The sequence below is a fragment of the Falco rusticolus genome, chromosome 10, assembly GCF_015220075.1.
Source record: "Falco rusticolus isolate bFalRus1 chromosome 10, bFalRus1.pri, whole genome shotgun sequence".
NCBI classification, from domain to species: domain Eukaryota; kingdom Metazoa; phylum Chordata; class Aves; order Falconiformes; family Falconidae; genus Falco; species Falco rusticolus.
In genome coordinates, this window is record NC_051196.1 from 8,978,882 (window position 1) to 8,998,737 (window position 19,856).

At 35.6% G+C, this 19,856-nt stretch overlaps 1 protein-coding gene across 1 annotated transcript in view; it reads right to left on the bottom strand.

Annotated features, from left to right (window-relative positions):
• The window catches only part of IRAG1 (inositol 1,4,5-triphosphate receptor associated 1), a 44,707-nt gene that overhangs the window by 5,275 nt on the left and 19,576 nt on the right, over window positions 1-19,856 (bottom strand). Inside the window, 12 exon segments of the mRNA XM_037402560.1 lie at window positions 487-606; window positions 3,513-3,580; window positions 4,639-4,746; window positions 6,669-6,698; window positions 6,700-6,719; window positions 7,362-7,503; window positions 8,255-8,386; window positions 10,186-10,326; window positions 11,415-11,445; window positions 14,147-14,267; window positions 16,923-17,001; window positions 19,251-19,844. Of these exon segments, the coding sequence (XP_037258457.1) occupies window positions 487-606; window positions 3,513-3,580; window positions 4,639-4,746; window positions 6,669-6,698; window positions 6,700-6,719; window positions 7,362-7,503; window positions 8,255-8,386; window positions 10,186-10,326; window positions 11,415-11,445; window positions 14,147-14,267; window positions 16,923-17,001; window positions 19,251-19,844 (1,586 nt within the window).

Consider the following 19,856-nt stretch of genomic DNA (forward strand, 5'->3'; position numbering starts at 1 on the left):
CCCACTTTGTAAAAAGTTCTTTGCTTGACATTAAGAAATAAATCCCAAAGCTGTTAATTGCCCAAAACATGCTGGTAAAGTGCTTTGTGACACAAACAAATGAGTTTACTGCAAGCGTTGATACTCTTTACTCATTTCCACACACACTTTTAAAAATAAACGTTTTAGAAAGTTGTCTTGGATTATCCTATCATGAAGCTGAACACTATTGACGTAAATACACCCCAGCCAACTCAGAATCTCTGGTATAACGGCTCTGCCACATTTTAGCTAACATTAATAAAGGATGAAAGTGAACAGCTACAATGCAAACACAGTAAGTGAAGCTCACGCACATTGCTTCCCACATTGCTTACATTATGACCATCTTCTAGGAGCTCATACCAGTTATGTCACTCATTTTTCATTTAAAATTACATTATAAAAACATACGTCCTCATCTGGTAGCACAAATTTACAGATCTAGTTCACACAAAATATTCCCACCCTTTGTTATATGCTTCCTCTTCTATCTTGGCTTTTGTTTCAGGATTGATCTCTTCCAACCCACTCTGTGTCAGAACAGAAGTAGAGGTGTCACAGTCAGGCTCTCCATTAGTCTTTCCACTGCCAAGAAGACAAAAGAAACAGACAAATAGAAAATAACACCACTGAAATGTACTGTATTTGGAGTATACTACTGAAAACAAGAACAATCACACACCATTTTGTGAATCCTGATTTTTCTTCTTTAATGTACATTGAAGAAATGAAATGTCTTTCAAAAGAGAAGAAATAAACACTAAGCAAAATTTTAGTTTCAAAATGTTCTAATTTAAGAACAGTACTTGATATGTTTCTAAGGTATTAAAACTTGCATTTTATTTCTTCTTAAAAAAAAAGCCAACCCCCCCCCCCCCATCTGTTTCATGGCTTATCCGTGGTATTTATTTGCTGTTCTGGAAAAAATTTCCTTAACTTTCTAAAAATCACCTTAGAAATTGTAACCTGCAACATCAGAGGAAAATAATAGTAATAATAAACCATACTTATTTAACAAAACATTTTTCTTATTTGTCTTTAATCCCCTCTGCTGACTTTATATGCTGAACTGACGGACAGATTGAAAAAAATACAAACACATACACAGCTTTTGTCACTAAAACTTCAGTAAAAACTTTGAGCATTTAGACTAAGGATAAGCCACTGTATATTGCTCTCTGCAGTGCTCACCTGTCCTTATTTATTTAAGTCTGGGACAAAGAGTTTAAGTGATTCAGACATGACTTAGCAAATCTATGAAACTGAAGGTTTAATTAGCTCAACAGTTCAACTTCTAGAACCAAACCCTTTTGCAAGCTTTATTTTTCTGGCTCTAAAATAAATGGCAGAATAATTCATCCTGACTGACACTATTTGTGGGCAATGAATTTTCTCTCAAGAAGTCGTATTAACAGTAGACATAATTTTCACTTGGATTTTAAAGAAATCATGAATATAAGCCTGAAGTGCTTAAATATACCAAACCCTGCTGAACGATGTAATTTTACACTATTACAGCAGCTGGCCCATGCATACGTACTTATGCTCAAACTTGGATGTCAAGTTCTGTTACTTGATAACGTGATTTGCTTTTTTTAAGATCCAGTAACTAATATTGGTAAGGGAGGGTTTTTTTGTTGGGTTTTCTTTTTTCCTCTAGGATTTCTGTACAGTTTCAAAAGATGGTCTAAATCTTACAGAATTCTGTTCAATTGTAACAACTAGTCCATAGTTCACCATTTTTGTTTTCCCAATTGTTGCATATTTTCATTCTTAGTAAAGCACAGAGATAAAACAAAAGATATTAGATAATTTTTTTCCTGCCTCAGCACTAATCTAAAAGACCTGGAGTTCAGTATTTGGTACTGACTTCTACATAATTTAAAGCTTTTAATTTGCATGTTTAAAGCACCCTAACAAACTTTAATTTAAATGAGTATTGCAGATATTTTATTGTAATATTGTAAACAGCCTAAACGGTCAAAGTAGCAGTAGTAGCAGTAAAGACTACAAAAATCAATGTGATGTTTTACTAAGTTTTACTTCTGAAACATCAGCAAGCAACTTCCTTAGAATGTGCAACATTTCCTGAAAGAGATAAGTATTTGAAAAAGTGCCTGATTTTTTTTTTATTTTCCTTTTTAGGCTGATTATGTGTACAAATAAATTATTTACACACACAGGTTTGCAAATTCAACAGTACCTGTATCCATAATGGTAACTGTTTACAAAGACCTTGTAGAACAGCTTGAGTATGCCTTGCCTTCTGTTCTCATCTCAGTCCCACATGTTTTCATATCTGTATTCTATTACTGCAGGGGCTTTACATTTCAATAACTTGTATAAAATTAAATAGCATGTCTACATGAATTTCAGCTGGAATAACTTAGAAGTTCTTTCCAGAAATATGTAGATGCACATGATTTCCAGCAGAGCAATTCTTCGCTTTCTTTGCTCATATAACTATTATTCTTGCTCTGAAAGTAGTACAATTTAAACCCCTGGAGTTACTTATGGAACTACCATGGAAAATGGGTAACAATAGCATACCTTAATCCAGCCAGGGCATCTACATCAACAGCAAGTAATACAGAGTCAAAAAGGCAAATGTTTTAATGGAAAAATATTTTTGCTATTTATAGGTACTAGAACAATACAGATATTGAGGTATTTTCTTATTACTGGGCTATTAAAAAAAATCTCTTTCATATCTGTATTTTTTAATTTTAAAATGCAAACTTCTCTCGCTCTTATAACTAAAATATGAGGTTGTTAAAACTAAAATTTCAAACCTAATGTTTTAATTTAGTGCAATGCTCAAATCATTTCATACTAAAAAAGAATCACTACTTAAACATTGTTTTGACTTCTGCAAAATTCTGATGATCTACTATTATGATAAATTACACTTTTGAGTTTTGTATACTTACGTTTATTCATATAAATTTAAAAGCCTACATGACACTGGATATCATAGTATTTCAAAATATGATTCTTACAGCTGGCCATATGTTCAAAAGGCAAGGGTAGAACACAAACTTATATTACTGGGATAGTCAACTTAAAGAACCTGGGGTTGCTCACTGACAACTTCAGATACAGCATTATTTTGTTCCAGGAAATAGATTAAAAAAAATTTAAAAAAATGTATGTGATAGTTTTAGTTTTGTCAAGTTCTGAAGGCAGGCCTACGCAAATGTGTAAATGTATGATCTTCTGCTGAATTTTTTACTTGATGAGTTCTAATGATCTTAGCAGGCTCCATTTAGTTCTGCAATATTGCTTGTAAACCTCTGAACACGAAAAGAACAATATGATGGTGACACAGAAAACACAGTTACCAGATCATGAATCAGCCTAAGCCAGTGTTGTGTCACTGATTGCAATACCTTATGCCTTGGTATAACATCTGTTAGGAAAGATAAAATTTATATAATTTTCATTTCATACCAAGATTTAATAGGTAATGAGATGGCCTAGACAAAACTCACTTTTCTAAAAGTGCTGGCAGAACAGGAGTAGATGTTAGGTTGCTCCTTCCATTACTAGGTGATTCAGACTGTAAGTGAAAATCACAATAAATGTTACATCCATGAATTAATTTCAAATGAATCTTCAGTAAAATGACAAAGTCAATGTGCTGCTTTTCCCACACCCATGAACAAGGTATCTTCAATATGGAGCTTCCGAATTCCACTAACCACAGTAAACAACAGACCTGCACACTAAGAAGAATTTTCTATGACATTCCCTTCTACCCTGCCTACTTTTTCCAAGAAAGTCTTTCTTCTTCATATATTGATCACTGAACAGGAAAATTACTCTCTTGCTTCTCTCCATATTATCCTAGGAACACTGTTAGCTGAGTCTTCAATGGAAAATTTTAAACATAAATAAATCACAATAAACAAACACACTTGGATTTAGTTTCTCAGCAAAACTCCTCATTTAAATAGTCCTACATTTTTAACAGGAAACTGCATGATTTTCAGGTTACGTGCCATCATATCTCATCTCTGAACAGTTGATATGCCTTGCTGTTTTCCTCCAAAGCATTTATATAGATCGATTAGGTTCAGATTAGATTCTCATTTCACTTATTAACATTTTATAAACAAAAAGTCAAGGCAAAGGCTGGTAGCTCCACTAATCCCAAATCACCACAGAATCTCTAAATTTGTACCACATGCATTTCTGTACATTAATTGCATGTTTTCCTGTTTAGCCAACTTCTTTGGCAATGAAGAGAAGCAGTCCAATCATCTTCTATGGTTTCTAGTTAAAATTTCTCTCTCACAGTGGACAACTATTTTTGCTACTTCTTTCCAGTATGTTACTACAGATGAAAAGGCAAATTGCCTCACCTAGTGTCTAATGCCTCTGAATCACCAGCTAGCCCCATTCAGGGGTGTCCAAAGTTATCATTTATGGAGGAAGATTCTGAAGGCATATGTCCCTTACACAACAGGAATTACATTTGCCCATTCCCTTCACTAGGATGGAGTCAAAACAAGTAAAACCAATGAAAAGGCTTATATTTTTGAATAAATATGGCTTGGCCCCATGCAAAAGTGGTTTCAACAAAAATAGTATCTTTAAAATGTTGGTTTTACTTACCAGGGACGGCACTGAAGGTATAGGTGATGCTGTTGGTGACTGACCAGGAATGCTTAAGGAGTTAAATTTAGGAACAACAGCAACACTGACTCTCCTCCGAGGCACGTTCTGTGAGAAACAACATACTTTTTTTCCACCATACAACAAAACAGACTGAAGAACAAGTTAATAGGTGTGGCAAAGATGTAGGTTAATGTCCATTGGGAAAAAGGAGATTTGGGAGCAAAATTAAGATAAATGACTGTCAGGGCTGTGGTTTTCCCCAAAACTTCCTCTAGTACTGTCTGGTATGGCAAGTGCTTAGCGTGAAATGAGGTGTTGTATGGAGAGGCTACTCTTTTCCTTCTGCACTGAAAGCCCAGTAGTTGAAGTCACACAACAGATATGTTCTGAGTTGGTATCGTCAGTTCTTATTAGAAGCTATTATCTTTGGTTAAACCAGATGTATAATGATACTGGGAAAAGCACCAGTGTTACAATGACTGGAAAAAAATGAAGTTACACATGAAACACTTATCTTGTTATGTACTCATTATGATATACTGCATCTACTATGATATATTAATTATTTCTAAACCTACAAACTATAGCTTACAGAAACAATAACATCCGCTGCTTCCGCAAAAGAACAGAGCCTTCTCCCGCACCCTTGAGTGGTTATGATATCTATCTAGCATCATGCATCATTGCTTACATTTCCCAAAGACCATGGAAATTCTTTATATGATAACACATGGTAAGTGTACACAATATATTCTACCTCAAGTACAGATCATGTAAGTTTTTGCTGTCATTAGGTAAGTAGCCAAATGGTTCATCCCATGATATACATGTAGTAAAATCTACACATTCAACTGAGTAAAAAAAAAAAGCACTTATAGCATCTAATAGCTTCATTGCATATCCAAACACTTCTAAGATTCTGCTCTAGATAACGTTACAGGAAAGGAGGTAAACACAGATTTAGTAAATACATAGGAGTTACCTACTCCACGATCCTGCTTCTAGACAAAACCAACTATAAATATACATAAATGACAGAGGTTTACCTAATACGGTCCTGAAAAGCTATACTGGGGAGTCAGCAGCCATACTATGCAATCCATTCCAATGTTTGGGGTTCCACCCCCCACCCCCCCCCCCCCCCCCTTAATTATTTGGACTTGTACTTGTCTTCGTTAAATTTAATCTTTTTGGGGGGACTTCTGTTTCAACTTATCTGATTATCATTCTGAAATGCAGTCTGGCCCTCAGCATGCTCTGTGCTCTAATTCTTTCTATCCAGCACTCAGAGGTGGCAGGAACAAACTAAAGAATGACAATCCAGGCAAATAAAAATATGAAAAGAAATAGTAGACTGAATATAATGCCTCTGAACACCACATTTCATAATGGTCACATTGGCACTTGGCTCTCTTAAATCACTGGTCGTTTTAGGAAACTTTGTAATAAACTTCATCTCCAACACTTGGAAGTTCTGCAGACATGGAACACTGGCCACGTTAAAGTTATTAAATGGTTGAGCCAAAACAATCTGAAATAATCTCTCACTCTGAATGCTTTGTCAAACCAAACAAGATACTTCGATGCTAACTGAAAAATTAGCCCCGCTTAAAAATAACTGTTACATCTACAGTACTCTGAACATGATCTAATTCTTAACATAACAAAAATGGTATGATCATGGAACTACACAGTAAATTTTGATCCAATGCTCACCTTCCTCACTGAGGAACTATAAAAAGCACAGGACCTAAGCCATTCTCTGGAGCACAGGTATGTGGCTTGGAATAGAATTATTCTTAAATAAATAGGTCCCTTTATTATTTATACTTCACAGCAAGTATTAAAATTATTGCACAAAGTCACACTTCATGTATCCAAAATTACAAAGCACTTGCACTAAATTACATGAAAACATCGAGAATTTACCAGCACCACATTTTGAACACAGTCTATATGTGGTGTATGCAGACAAGAAATTTCACTACATATATATTAATTTAATTTCCTTTATATTGTAGAAATACCTTTCCAACAGTAAGAGACATGGATCTAGAATGAACGAGTGGACTCATCTTCTGTATAAAAACAGTAGAAAGAAACCAGTGTTAGACTATATGAGTACCTGTAAACAATATTAATAGAGCCCTTGCCTGTATTTCAAACTCAGGTATAGTGTCTTTATAAAGGTCTGTAGTGACTGCATATTTATCTGTCATACAGTTCTGGTGTCAATTAAACCTGTAGAAGAAATTGAAATAACTGCAAAAGATTGAACCATTATGGTCATACTGAGATCATGCAAAGTCCACTAGCCTCCGTTACAAGTTTTTGCAAAAGAAAATAGTAATTCAGTTTCCAGCAACTAGGAAAGAAAAGGTTGCAAAAGAAAAAAATCTTTTTAATAACAACATTTGCCATCATCTGTCATCTAAGAGGTACTTGGGTCAAAACCTATGGAAGCTACACGTATGGCAAAGAGGCCTATGAAAATGTCATTGGATTCATCAGAATTTGGTGATAGGCAACAGTGATTTAAATCAATGTACTATAGCATTAAGTATGGTTCATATGAAATATTTTATTGTATCTATAACTTTTTGAAATCTACTGAGATCAGAACTTCATGAACAGTTTCATGATTTCTTCAGTTTTAACATATTAGCACCACGCCTCTCTGTATAAATGCAGGACAAACCCTTAAATGTTAATCTTTTTACCAGATGCACCATAGCTTCTGCTAGAATTCTGATTGGCAAGTTTCTTGAACTCCATTAGTTCAGCATGATCCTTTTCATATGTTCTTTTCAGATTTTCCACATACTGCATCATTACTTCTGTTGCCTTTGACATACGCTTCTCCTAAAGAAGAGAAGGGGAACACGCAGGTAATCTCTACACTTCTCAAACAAATGATTTGCTTCTATGTCTGTGTTCCCTGTCAGGGCTAAATCTGGAATAGCTGTTCTTCAAGAAATATTAGTACCTCCCTGACTGAAAATTTCTAAGCTAATAAGAACACAAATGCACATGCATTCAGATGCCCACAGGATATCATAATTTATTTTGTCATATGTTTATACAGTGTCTGTGTGCCCGTCTTATTAGTTATGTGGTATATGCACATTTGTTTTCAAACCCTTGGAGGTCTTAGTTGCTGGCATCAGTCTAGTTACTTTAGAGAGCAGAGGCAACAGTCTTGAATCTGGGGCAGTATTGCTGTGTTCTCATTTATAGTTGCTCTGTTCTTATACTCTTAATAGTTGTCTGACAAAGCTATTGCCAAAGGCAGGTGACTAAACTAGATGAGCTTTTTGACCCAGAAAAGTTTTCTTATTAGTGCTGCACTGATTATAAATAAGTTTCTTGCAAAGCAGCTATAGTTCTAAATAATATATATGGTCCTATTGTGTAGCTTCATGGATAATCTTCTTCTGTTTGAATTCTACTTCCAGGGTGACACGGTGTCTTATCTGACATTAAAATAAACATTTTAATCTGTCAAAATGGCAAATAAAATTCATAGGGCTAATAAACCTCCAGCTATGGCTAAAAAAGAGCAAGAGTGAACATGTGCAGCCAGGATACGTGTTAGACAGAAGGATGTTCTTACCTGCCGAATGGCTCCAACCATCTCAGCCCGACTGGATAGTCTAGCAGCTAAACGGCGCAGAACTGCAATATCTTCCAATAGCTTCTGGTAAGCTTCTCTGTGTTCATAGTGATGCCATAAGTGAGCTGAAGACTGAAGTGAAAACACACAAGCTTATCATCATGTCTTGCCACTTTTTAGTTCAGATGAAATAGCCTGAGCCACAGAAGTGTTCTAGGCAGAATTATACACGGACAAATTAGCCCCAGAGGAGTGCCACCACTGCCACCACAGATAACCTAGAGTGCTGCTGCTCTGTTTCAGAATGGTGCTTCACTGCCATACTGCAGGCATACCTTTCAAGGAGTTAAAAAAGGTCTAAGCACATTTGCAATATTTCCTTTTGAAATTAATGATGAATCATACATTGCCTACATGTGAACTTTACAAATTATGTTTATTTGAACTAGTACTTACAAATGACTGCTGAACACAAAGGGACATTTTAATTTTGCTAGGCACGAGGTATTAAGAGAGGCCACTATGTTCTTTTCAGTTCCATGCCACTTCACTTATTTGGAAAAGAAGATATTAGAGTCTCAAGAATTCCAAATGTAAAAGAGTAATAAAATATAATACAGCCTGTAAATCAAATGGCAATTACAATTTCTTAACCAATTTTTGTCAATCAATAAACACATTTATGCACTGGTTTAATATCATCACTTTGATAGCCCAGATTAATTCTGAAATGCATAAAAGCATGTAATTTCCTTGGCACTTAGTTACCAAAAGCAAGAGTGAATTTAGATGTCTTATAGCCAAGCCTAGTGAACACCTTTTCACTGAATGAGTTTTCTGTTCACAGAAAAGTTGAATGAGAAAACCTGATACGATTTAATAGAAGTAAGTGTCAAATCTAACATACTTTTTTCAGTCTGAAAACCTTGAGATTCATTAGGTTGTTTCTGCTTGCTCTTTAAACAGAGAGCAGAGGGAAGAGCAGCAAAACATTTAAAAAACGTCTTTTCTTTTTTTTCCCCCCCACCAACAACTGATCTGGAAATACAGATTTGAAAATCCAGATGAAAAGAGATAAACATAACCATCTTTTTTTAATTGTATCCTTTCTTACCCGATTATGTTCTTGATAAAGTAAATGGGAGAATCATTATGTCCTCCTAACTATTTCTCAAAAGTATGGTAGCACCTCCTTGTAATATGCAAATGGGGTCTACAGGTATTTCATTTAGCAGCATTGTATCTAAGCACACCTTCCTTTTTTTGTAGAAAAACATGTGCAGCACCTAAGCTGACACATCTCAGAATGTGTCATTTTAGTTAGAAAATCCAGAGAAAGCTGGCAAGAAGGACTGAAAACTACTGCTGATAAAAGAATATGAGGTACAGCTGGAACGAAAGTGTGTTCAGGCCCATAACCTGATCCTGAGATGGCATGTATTCCTGAAGTAATCCTCGCTGTTTCCTTTTCTATACCCCCTTCTATTAACCTGCAGTTAACAGGTCTTTCAAGTCACAAATCTCAGGACCCGGGCTTCAGATCATTTCAGTATCTCACCTAACTGGACACCTCATATTTACTGCTAAAGGACTTGCCCAAGACAGCATGGATCAGCAGCACTCAAATTGCAGTGCTGAATGCTCTTAGCTCTGTCACAGGTTTATTCCAAGAACTGAACAGCAAATTCATAGTGTTTATTCCTGAAATCTGCTAGACGTAGGGCAACATCCTCTGTACATTTCCAGCAATGGCAGCTCACTCTGGCAGAAAATGCTCCCTTGTGTACAGCGGTAGGCAGCTTACAGCAAGGAGCTTGAGCAGCAGAAAATTAAGTTTTGGAGCTGAATTTACAGTAGGTCTAGGCAAGCATAGCCACACCTATTTCAAATGTATGGACACTTTCATGTACACTAAAGTTCAGTCTTCTTACCGTAATGGCTGCTTTAAAGTTTTCCAGTTCCTTCTCAGCATTCTCCTCAGTAAGATTTCTCTCTCTCTCTGCTTGGTTAATTCTAGATTCCAAGGTGTAACTATCATTTCTAAAGGCCAAGGAAAGTTGTACAAATACATTCTGTTTGGATTAAAAAAAGGCACTTTTAAAATAAGCGTCACAGTAATATAATTTCCAAGAACAACTTAAGAATAAGGTACTTGTTTAACAAACTTTGGTGCTTAAATAAATATTGAAACAGAAAATTCAAAAAATATTTTTTAAATTCAGTCATTTCAAAAATCACTTCTGTTTACTTCCTCTAAAAAATTAATAAATGTGTTGCTGCCTCTCTTCCTGAATGTTTTTCTGGGAGATCAGTAGAGCAGAGACACAATGGAGGAAGTAGCCTACCAGAAGTAGAATCACAATGGATCTGTTTTCTAGCTGGACTTCCTCCAAGGGTCCCCAAGGTTTTTAAACAGATAGTCTGTGCAGAGGAAGTCCAGCGATGAGCTCACCATTAGCATTGTTTTACCTAAGGGATAAACACCTAACACCGAAGCCAGCAAAAGATGAAGTGCTAACGTTATTATTCTCTTACACCCTGCTTTTAAAGATTGTTTTCTTTCTTTACCAGATGCATTATTTCTTAGGATTAATACTTTGCAAAGCACAAGGCACAAACAGTTCCATTAGATTGGAGCTATGTAAATAAAGATTTTTTTCCTTGACTGGTGTGTAAAGAAAAGAAGAAAGCAAGCCAGCCACTAAAGAGCAACCTGCAAAAAAAATCATTGGCTTGAACTGAAAAAGTAAAAATTATGTAAACCAACTGCAAGATATAATCAAAAACTGCCCCAAAGCTCCTATTGGCCAATACGAAAATGCAATTTTACTCATTTAGTTTCTGGGCTCATTTAAACTCAATTTTTTTACTACTTTAAATACACTATAATAATTTCCAAAATGAATGTGTATTTTATTATGAAGAATGCACAAACAAGCATTTTGCTTATTCCATCTCTAAGGTTTTTTTACAGTTTATATTGCCTGGAATAGTTGCCCACATTTCACAAAATTGTTATTTTGACTGAGCTCAGTATGTCTTTTTTCTGAGAAATTATTCTTTTGAAAAAAAATAAATATCCCATAACATCCTTAGACTTACAGTAACCACTTAAAATTGAGCCATACCTCTGAAAAAATGAGTTTAAGAACATACTTACCTCAACTTCTTTTTCAGTAAGTGGAGGGGAGCTAGAAATAAAAGCAAAAAATTCATATTTTAATTAGTTGTTGTCTCAGAAAATAAAGCTACTGTAACATTTAATCAAATAGAACAACAAATGACATCCTCCCCTTAAATATTTTTTGGTTTCTTTTGGTGAAACAGTATTTAATTAATGCAATTGTACTTGTTATGACTAAACATCATGGGTGGGTTTTTTTTTTAAAAGCAATAGCACAGTATCACCAGAGTATTAGCAATAACATGCCAAAGTTTCTGGCAACTGCAAATACTGCTGTCTGCACTACATTATGATAAACTGCAAGTACAAAAGCAAGACAGAAGTTACGGTTCTGGAGCTGTGGCTGGCTTTATACACTATACTTTCGTTTATTATCTTTACCCACTTTCCTTCTGTTAACAGTTGAAACCTCATGATGATGATCACAGATGGGCAGAATACAAAACACAGCTCACTGTATACTGAACTATCCTGTTTTGGCTGCTTGGTTAGACGCTAGCTAACAATGACTCTGACACTAACAAATGTTTGAGTTTTATGAGTTTTCCACTACAAGAATGATTACTGACTATACAAAAACTAGAAACAATTACCAAAATACAGTTTCATAGAATACTATAAAAGAAATGAGATAGACAACATTATAGCACAAGATCTCACTTAAGAGGCAGTCATCCCGTGTGTTTGAATTTACAAGTTCTTATTCCCTTTAATTGTTCCAAAACACAAGACAGCCATTCATTTTTGTGCAAGTGTATAGAAATGAGAAACACCTGAAAGAAAGGACAGGAGCTGCATATACAAATTCTAGTGGATGCCAGTGAGAGGAGTTGTGGTTGGCATAACTATCATGCCCTGTGCAGACATACTTTCATAAAATGCAAAGGTTATTGTAATTTCACTGCACCATTAATCCCAAATATAGAAATCAATGCATGTGGTGTCCATAAGCAGCAAATTTTTCTCTTTGGGTAGAAAAACACTGATACTTAGGAGTAGTGACTAGAAGAAGGGAGGTCAGTACGTCATGTCCCCTTGTGCTGGAAAACCATTTTGTGCCTGAAGTATTAGTATTTATCACTTATTCTAGGAGGAAGCTAGTAGAAGTGGTCCTTCTAGAAGGAATTTCAAGCATCTGTGTGTGTTATATAACACAGAACAGAGTGATGGAATTTGTGTCTTTTTGGCTGTGAACTTTCCGAGAAACTTATTGTAAGAATGAAAAGTTACACGTATGTCTATTGAACAGATTGAGCCAACTGATTAAAGAATATTACCTGAAACCAGAAGATCTGTGTATTATCTGATTCTCAAAGCCAGTTCAGCATTTACCCATTCTGTACTTAGCTATGAAATTACTTTTCTGTATTTGATTACAATCAAGCAATGGTCTCTTAGAACTTCTTCACCCCATGCATTCATTTATATAAAATTTTGTATGTAATAGTTCCTTCAAAAAAATGTTAAATATTCATTTCATCTGCACAGAGAGCACTTACTGACTGTCTCAAATGATTGAAGGGCTCTGGTATTTATAGTATAGAAACACACAGATGAATTTCGGAAGCTCTGGCCAAATATGTTTGGGATTCTTTAAATGTCTAATAAGCATTTTTTTATTATGGTTTATTTCTCTCAAAGAAAAGGTTTATGCAGAAATATGGAAGACTATTAGTTTTACTCTAACCAATACAAAATAAAATATGCTTAGTCTCTAAAGTTATCAGTGATGCAAGGGATGCAAATAATGTGGTGATAAATGCTTCATTTGAGCTTTCTTCCCTATATTGCTTGGGCCTGAGCAAAATACAGACTTTTGTGCCATTTTAAACATAAACCTCCCCCCTTAAAAGGAAAATTCCACTTAAATTCTGTCAAGAAAATGTTAAGTTTCAATAGCAGTAAACTCAAATCAGAAAAAAAAAAAAAGGGTAATTCTAAAGATCTGGACAAACACCTGGCAGGTATAGTCTATTATGACTCTACCTCAGAGAGTATGGACCAGAGCATTCCCTTCCTATAGTTATATTGCATTATGCAATGACAGCTCTAGTTTCAAATGATCTCTCCTATGGTGCTAGCCTACACATCTATAACGTGCAGACATACTGTTTCAGATTGTGTAAGAGGGAAAGGAGAGACTCCTGAACCACGGCAGGTGTTAAGCAATCTGTCGATAAGCACCTTCTTGCACAGCCCAAGATCAGGGAATTCATGAGTGGGTCCTACAAATATGTTTGCAAAATAAACTCCATTTCCCTGAAAAATTGTCACCTGTAGTAAAATTGCAGAATTCTTACGTTCCCAAATTTTACCACGGGAAAGCACTACCTGGACCAATTATTTTTCTGGGGAAAAGCAATACTAACATTTTCAGCATCAATTTATATCTGTAGCAGCAATCCTGAAAACCAGGACTGGACGACTGGTGGGAAAATCTGTATAAAAATGCAGTTGTAGCATGCTGGTCTGGTTTCAGACTTTTTTATGTAGAACTCGCAAACTAATTTTAAAAGTTGGCCAGTCACTGGAAATTGGTGCACTCCTCAAAATTTTTCAGAAAATCTGTGTTGCACATTTTAAGATGCAGCATTTCTCTACTTATATGGATCCCCTATAAATGGAACTCCATTTTAAAGGGAGTTCACTGGAAACAATTACTGTGCCTTCCCCAAGATGATGTCTTTCTACGGCTAATGAGCTTTTACCTTCCTGGAAGTGATTTGTGCACTCGTAATTTTCGCAGCAATACATCCGGAATGCTGGGCATGACATCAGAGCTGGTTTTTGTTTCTTCCTCTTCAGTGGGGGAAGGGAGAGGCGAAGGGCCTAAAGACATTTTCAGATAAAATATTTTATGTGTTATTTTTAAAGTCATGCATTAATATATTAATAGTCAGCATCTCAGAGCCAAGTAAGACCTTTTAGCCTAACTGTGTCCTTTTTGAGTCACTGAAGCTTTCACCCTAACTCTACTGGGAGAAAAAGTGAACAACAAGAAAAGGTCTATCGCTTCATGCAGAATGTTACTTCCTTTACTGCACATGGTGATTCATCACTCTTCTTTATTGAGTAAAGATCTCCTGTTGTCTTTTTGAGCAGTGACAACAAAACTAATCAGTACAATTGCCATCCTTTCTTTAGAAAGGCTGAAGTAATATGTGCTATGACAGTCTCTAATGCACTGAAAAATAATTATTTAGCATTTTTCCTAGAATTCAATTACTGGAACATCTAACCTAACATTGTGCATTTGTGCTTTACCAGTACAGTTACATCATTTCTGCAATATTTTAGCTTAGATTTTGTAATAGTGTACTGTCATTTTCTAAGGTTTTAAATGCCACCTGCCAAGATCAACTCTAGTATAATGTACTATACTACAGACTTTGTGCACTATTTATGGTGATAAATGTACAACATGTACTTGTTTGCACTGCATGTTCATTAAACCGGACATAAGGTTATAATTACATTCTCTACTTCTGTCACTTGCATAAGGACCAAGACATGGCTTAAACTTTTTAAAATTCATGTTACTGAACTATATTTTCATTTTATTTAATTTCATGTATAGTAATTCCCTTAACTCCTCCTGTCTTGCCAGAATTTAATGAAGGACTCTCCTATAGGAAAATCAGGTTCTCCAGTCTGAATCTCTGATGTAGGAAGATATCTTTGTACAGCTCTCCTGTTCATTTGGTGTAACAGAATGATCCTTACACTTGCAAAACAGTGTGAAAAAGACGAAGTTTTGTAAATGTGGAGAACGTTAACCTGTGAGACAGAAAAGAATGGGAGATTCTTTCTAGCTACATTATAGATCTGTGCACTTTCTTTGTATTTAAAAAATGCACTACTTACTTCAGAACAGACGTGTGTGTCCCCATAAAAAGCCAGTCTGACACCACAATGTCTCCAGATCTAATATATTGTGCTTATCTAAACTGTCGATGTAAAGTTGTGTTTACTCAGATGATCACAATAACTTGGCATTGAAGGCAAAACATGATGGAGCCAGTATATTTGATTCATAATAGTAATAATGAAGTATCTGGCTATTTCCTATTATTTAAGTAAAATTACTACTCCATTTGAAAAGCACAAGGTGGCTTTTATGACAATGTAAGGAAGTAAGTCTCCCTAACAAATGAACTCAGAATTTGACCCCTCACTTGTTTTCCCCACTGAGGACAAGGAGTTGACCCTTAATGTCCTGGCTATCATTCAGATAAGTTACTATCAAATAAAGCCTACTAAATAATTTCTGGGAAATCATGTGTTAGCAGAGTGACAGGAATATTACTACATATCTAAGAATGCAAAGATATAATCAGTAATACAGAAAGAGGACAAGAAGTCTCTTTTAATCTTGTTTCACCCAGACTGAAGATGAGCCTGTTTCCAGAGATAATATGAGATACAGTATCTCATCCATCTCCCTGCGTAACAGAAACTTTAAGGCCTTAGAAACAGTCCCAAAGCAAATCTATGAATTAGCAAATTGAACAGTACTAGGAAAAATGGAAACTGTCCTTGGATCAAATCTTGGGCAAAGAGTTTCAGCTCCTTTTGTATTAACCTTTTCCATTTCTGTTAATGTGGCCTTAAGAACACTCTGAACAAGTTCTGACTTAAGTTCTTCCAAACGACACAGTTTTGGTTTAAATATTTTCAACTGATTGCTCAGCACCACTGCTATTTAGTTCTTCCAGGTATTGAATTGTCCTCAGGATTGTATCTTTGTTCTTTATTTCTGTTCTGAATCTTTTTTAGATACAGCCTACAGGCATCAAATCTCATGTGCTTGTGTTACATTGGAAAAACAATTTGGTGCCAGATTTCCATTTCCTCATTTATGTAGTGTTTTAAGCCTTTTCTTTATTAAAAATCACAGAAACTGAGCTTCTCCACATCTTATTGCAAGGTATATTTTCCCAGTCCTTCAATTACATTTATGCCTCTTCTCTGGCCTTACTCTTACCTATCCACAATGACGCAGAGCTGTGCACAAGAAGTGAATATGTCATTTCTATATTTGCCACACATATACTAAAAAAAAAAAAAAAAAAGCAGGAATAAAGCATTCCACCTCTTATTCATGTTTTCAAGGATCAAACTCAAACTTATGGCTACAATATCTTGCAAAGGTCACATCCATCCAGTCCATCACTGCTGAAACTTTTTTCAGAAAGTCACTGAAACTTGTGGCAGTGCTCCGCCTATTAAGTACAAGGTAGACTCTGTTCCAGGTATGTATCTTTTCATTTGGTTGTAATAATACCTACAGTATCTTCTTGGCCCAGATCATAAAGAAATTCAAGTGATCTCTCTTTTTCATCATTCCTTGATGAAAGCACCTTCCTCAAGGACTGCTTCATTATAATTACTATTGCAATTGAAGACTTTTTCCCCCTTCCTTATTAGTCAATTATAAAAATCACTGTAAAACAAACACTCCTTCCAGCTTTTATGATACTGCACCTTTTTCCTGTTCAGCTGCTTCACTAAGTTCAGGAAGTTTAAGTCCAACTAAATTTTGATTTCTCATCAAAATATGCTCCTGTTAAGAAAAACAGTAACATTTCCAAGTAACTTAACTAGAAATCTCAATTTAAATATCCCTGCCACATGAACACTAAATATAACATTTACTTTAGTCAATAAACATAATGGAGATGTTTATATTGTTATAGTCGTATGCTACATTGCATGGATACATGTACATTCACACACATGCTCTTAGATATTACATATTTCAAATTTCATACATGCATTATTTAGAAGAATTCCTGGTCATGCAAACAGAGATTTACAACATGTGCCTCTTACTCAAGTAGAAAAACTGAGTTTTGGTAAATGAGAGTTTTAGTAAATAAGTATGAAAAAAACAATTTTGGATATAGCCACAGTAGTAAGTATCCCAGAAAGGAGAGAAAATTCAGAAAATCAGATATATACGTGAGACTTTGCCACTCAGACTGAAGCTTGGTATGCTACAGCTGCAAGTTAATACTTCACTGTTACTGTACTCTGCCCCTATTCCTTACACGGAGGGAGGAATATACCCTCAAGGATTAAACCTTGTTACCTCATCTCTCCTCCTAACACATCCTCATTTTCTACTTTTGTATTCTCAGATATGTTTACAATTCACAAACACAGGCTTTTGTTTATAAGCAAATAATTCCTACTTGAGAGTGTTCAATTCTCACCTAACTCGAATTATGTATCATGTATTAATCTTCTGATTCTAACTACTATTTGTGCTTAACATCTAGGACTTTCAAGATTATACGGTTCAAGTGTCTCTATAATCAAAAATTCCAGTACATTAATGCAAAGAATATGTGTGTTATATAAACAGGAGAAGATGAAAAACTAAGCTGCCATTCCCGAGCAATACAATGGGAATGAATTAACCAAAGTGCATAACCTGAGGTTCTCGCCTGTCAGCCCTGTATTCACTTTAAAATACTAACTACTGGAGGTTAAAGAAAACATTCTTATTAGGCTGTTAAGGAAAGTAATCACCACTTTTTTTTCCTTGTTTTTCCTTTCCAAGGTCATTTTTGCTATACCCACATGGTAGTTGCTTTATGATGGTGGTTTCTCATTTCATGACATTTCTATGTTTTTTAATACACTCATTAATTCTTAGGGTTTAGCTCTTAGTTTTTACAAATCATTGCAGGCTTCACAGTCCAAGTCTATCCTTCAAGCAGCTGACACATTTGTGCCATGTTAGAATTAGGAACTATAATTCTGGCCACCCTCTAGCTGCCCTTGCTCTCAGAGACACCCAGTTTTACAAGCCTGGACACTCTGAGACATTTTCTGACAATGTTCAATAAGCCAAAAACCATAATAAAACAATTCCCTGTCCCCTGAGACCCTGCAAATGTAATGCTATTGCTAAGGCTAGTATTCTTCAATGACAGGATGCCCCTAGGATGGAGAATTACCAACCAATATGGAACTCAAAACCACTAGGCTGAACAAAGTAAAAGTGATTTTTAAATCCAAAGAAAGTTTACAAATAGTATACAACACGCAGAGGATTCTAAGCCCTTAAACAAGAGTACAGTAACCGTCTCCAAACTTCAGCTAAAGGTTTCTGTTTATACACAGCCCACTCATACAGAAATCAGTTAGTTAACATACTGTGAGAGCTTGTGAATCCGAGGACAATTCCAAAGGAGCAGAAAAAGAATATCATAGGGAAGCAAAGGATGTAAAAGAGCGTAAGTGACCCTTTTAAAGAGAATGTTGCTACATCCTGAGGAAGGAAAGATTCTTCAGATCTAAAATTCTCTTTAGAAATCAAAATAGATCACTTTAGTCCCAAGTATGTTTTACAAATTCCATGATTGTTAATCAACTGCTTCCTGTTTATAGGTCATGTAAACGATGCAAAAATGAGATACATTGTGTTTTAGACTCACCTTTCTGTCACAATGTAAGCAATTAGTACTTTCTTGACACCAGTAGTACAATTTTTTTCTGGGGGCCAAAACCTGCATGTGTGCAAGAGTATATGCACATGCATATGTGCATATTGAAGATACCACAGTGCAGTTGATGCGTATTTGAAGAGAACTGAGAATTAGAATAATTCCACAGAATTTAGTTACAGGTTACAATTTACTAAAGTTGCAAAGGAAATACAAGATACAATTCTGTATTGATTTTGCTGACACTGTTTTCCATTATATCACTCTATGTTTCTGGCAATGATAAAACTAATGCTAAGCAAGCTGGAAGTTTAGTAAGATATAAAACCCAGGATACTTACTGATGACTAGGACTCACCTCTCTGAGCTTTGTCAGTTTCTGCATTCGAACTGGTTGAACTTGGATTTGAAGGTCTTTGAATGCTTTCAACTGATTGCTGGATTTATTACCAACAACAAAGCTTTTATCTTCCTCAGATGGTAATTTTAAAGGTGTTTTATCTTTCTGTCCAGGCTCCAAACTATCCCATGATACAGCCCGTAGTAGAGGAGGACGCAGTCCACACAGTTTAAATTCTGGTTTACATGAAACTTTATGGTCCCTCATTTCTGGAACAGGAATTTTTAGCTTTGAGTCTATATTTCCTATTCCTGGTCCTGGTAGATGGGTTCTTAAAGGAACATCATTTTCTTTTGCTTTCTTGAGAAATGATTTTCCAAGTTCATTTTCACGAACATTCATGCAAGTGTTAAGAGACATTCTGCCACCATCACCACCTGAAGGGGAGCATTTAGGTAAAGTATCCATATGTTTACATGGATCAAAGTTTTCTTTTTGTTCTGAAAGCTTATCTTTGGAGTTGTCAAACCCAGCAGAACGAGGAACCAACCTTCCCTGAGAAATCTTTCTTTGATCATTCTGCCTCCGATCAATTAATCCTTTTGCAGCATTCTGAAAGTAGAG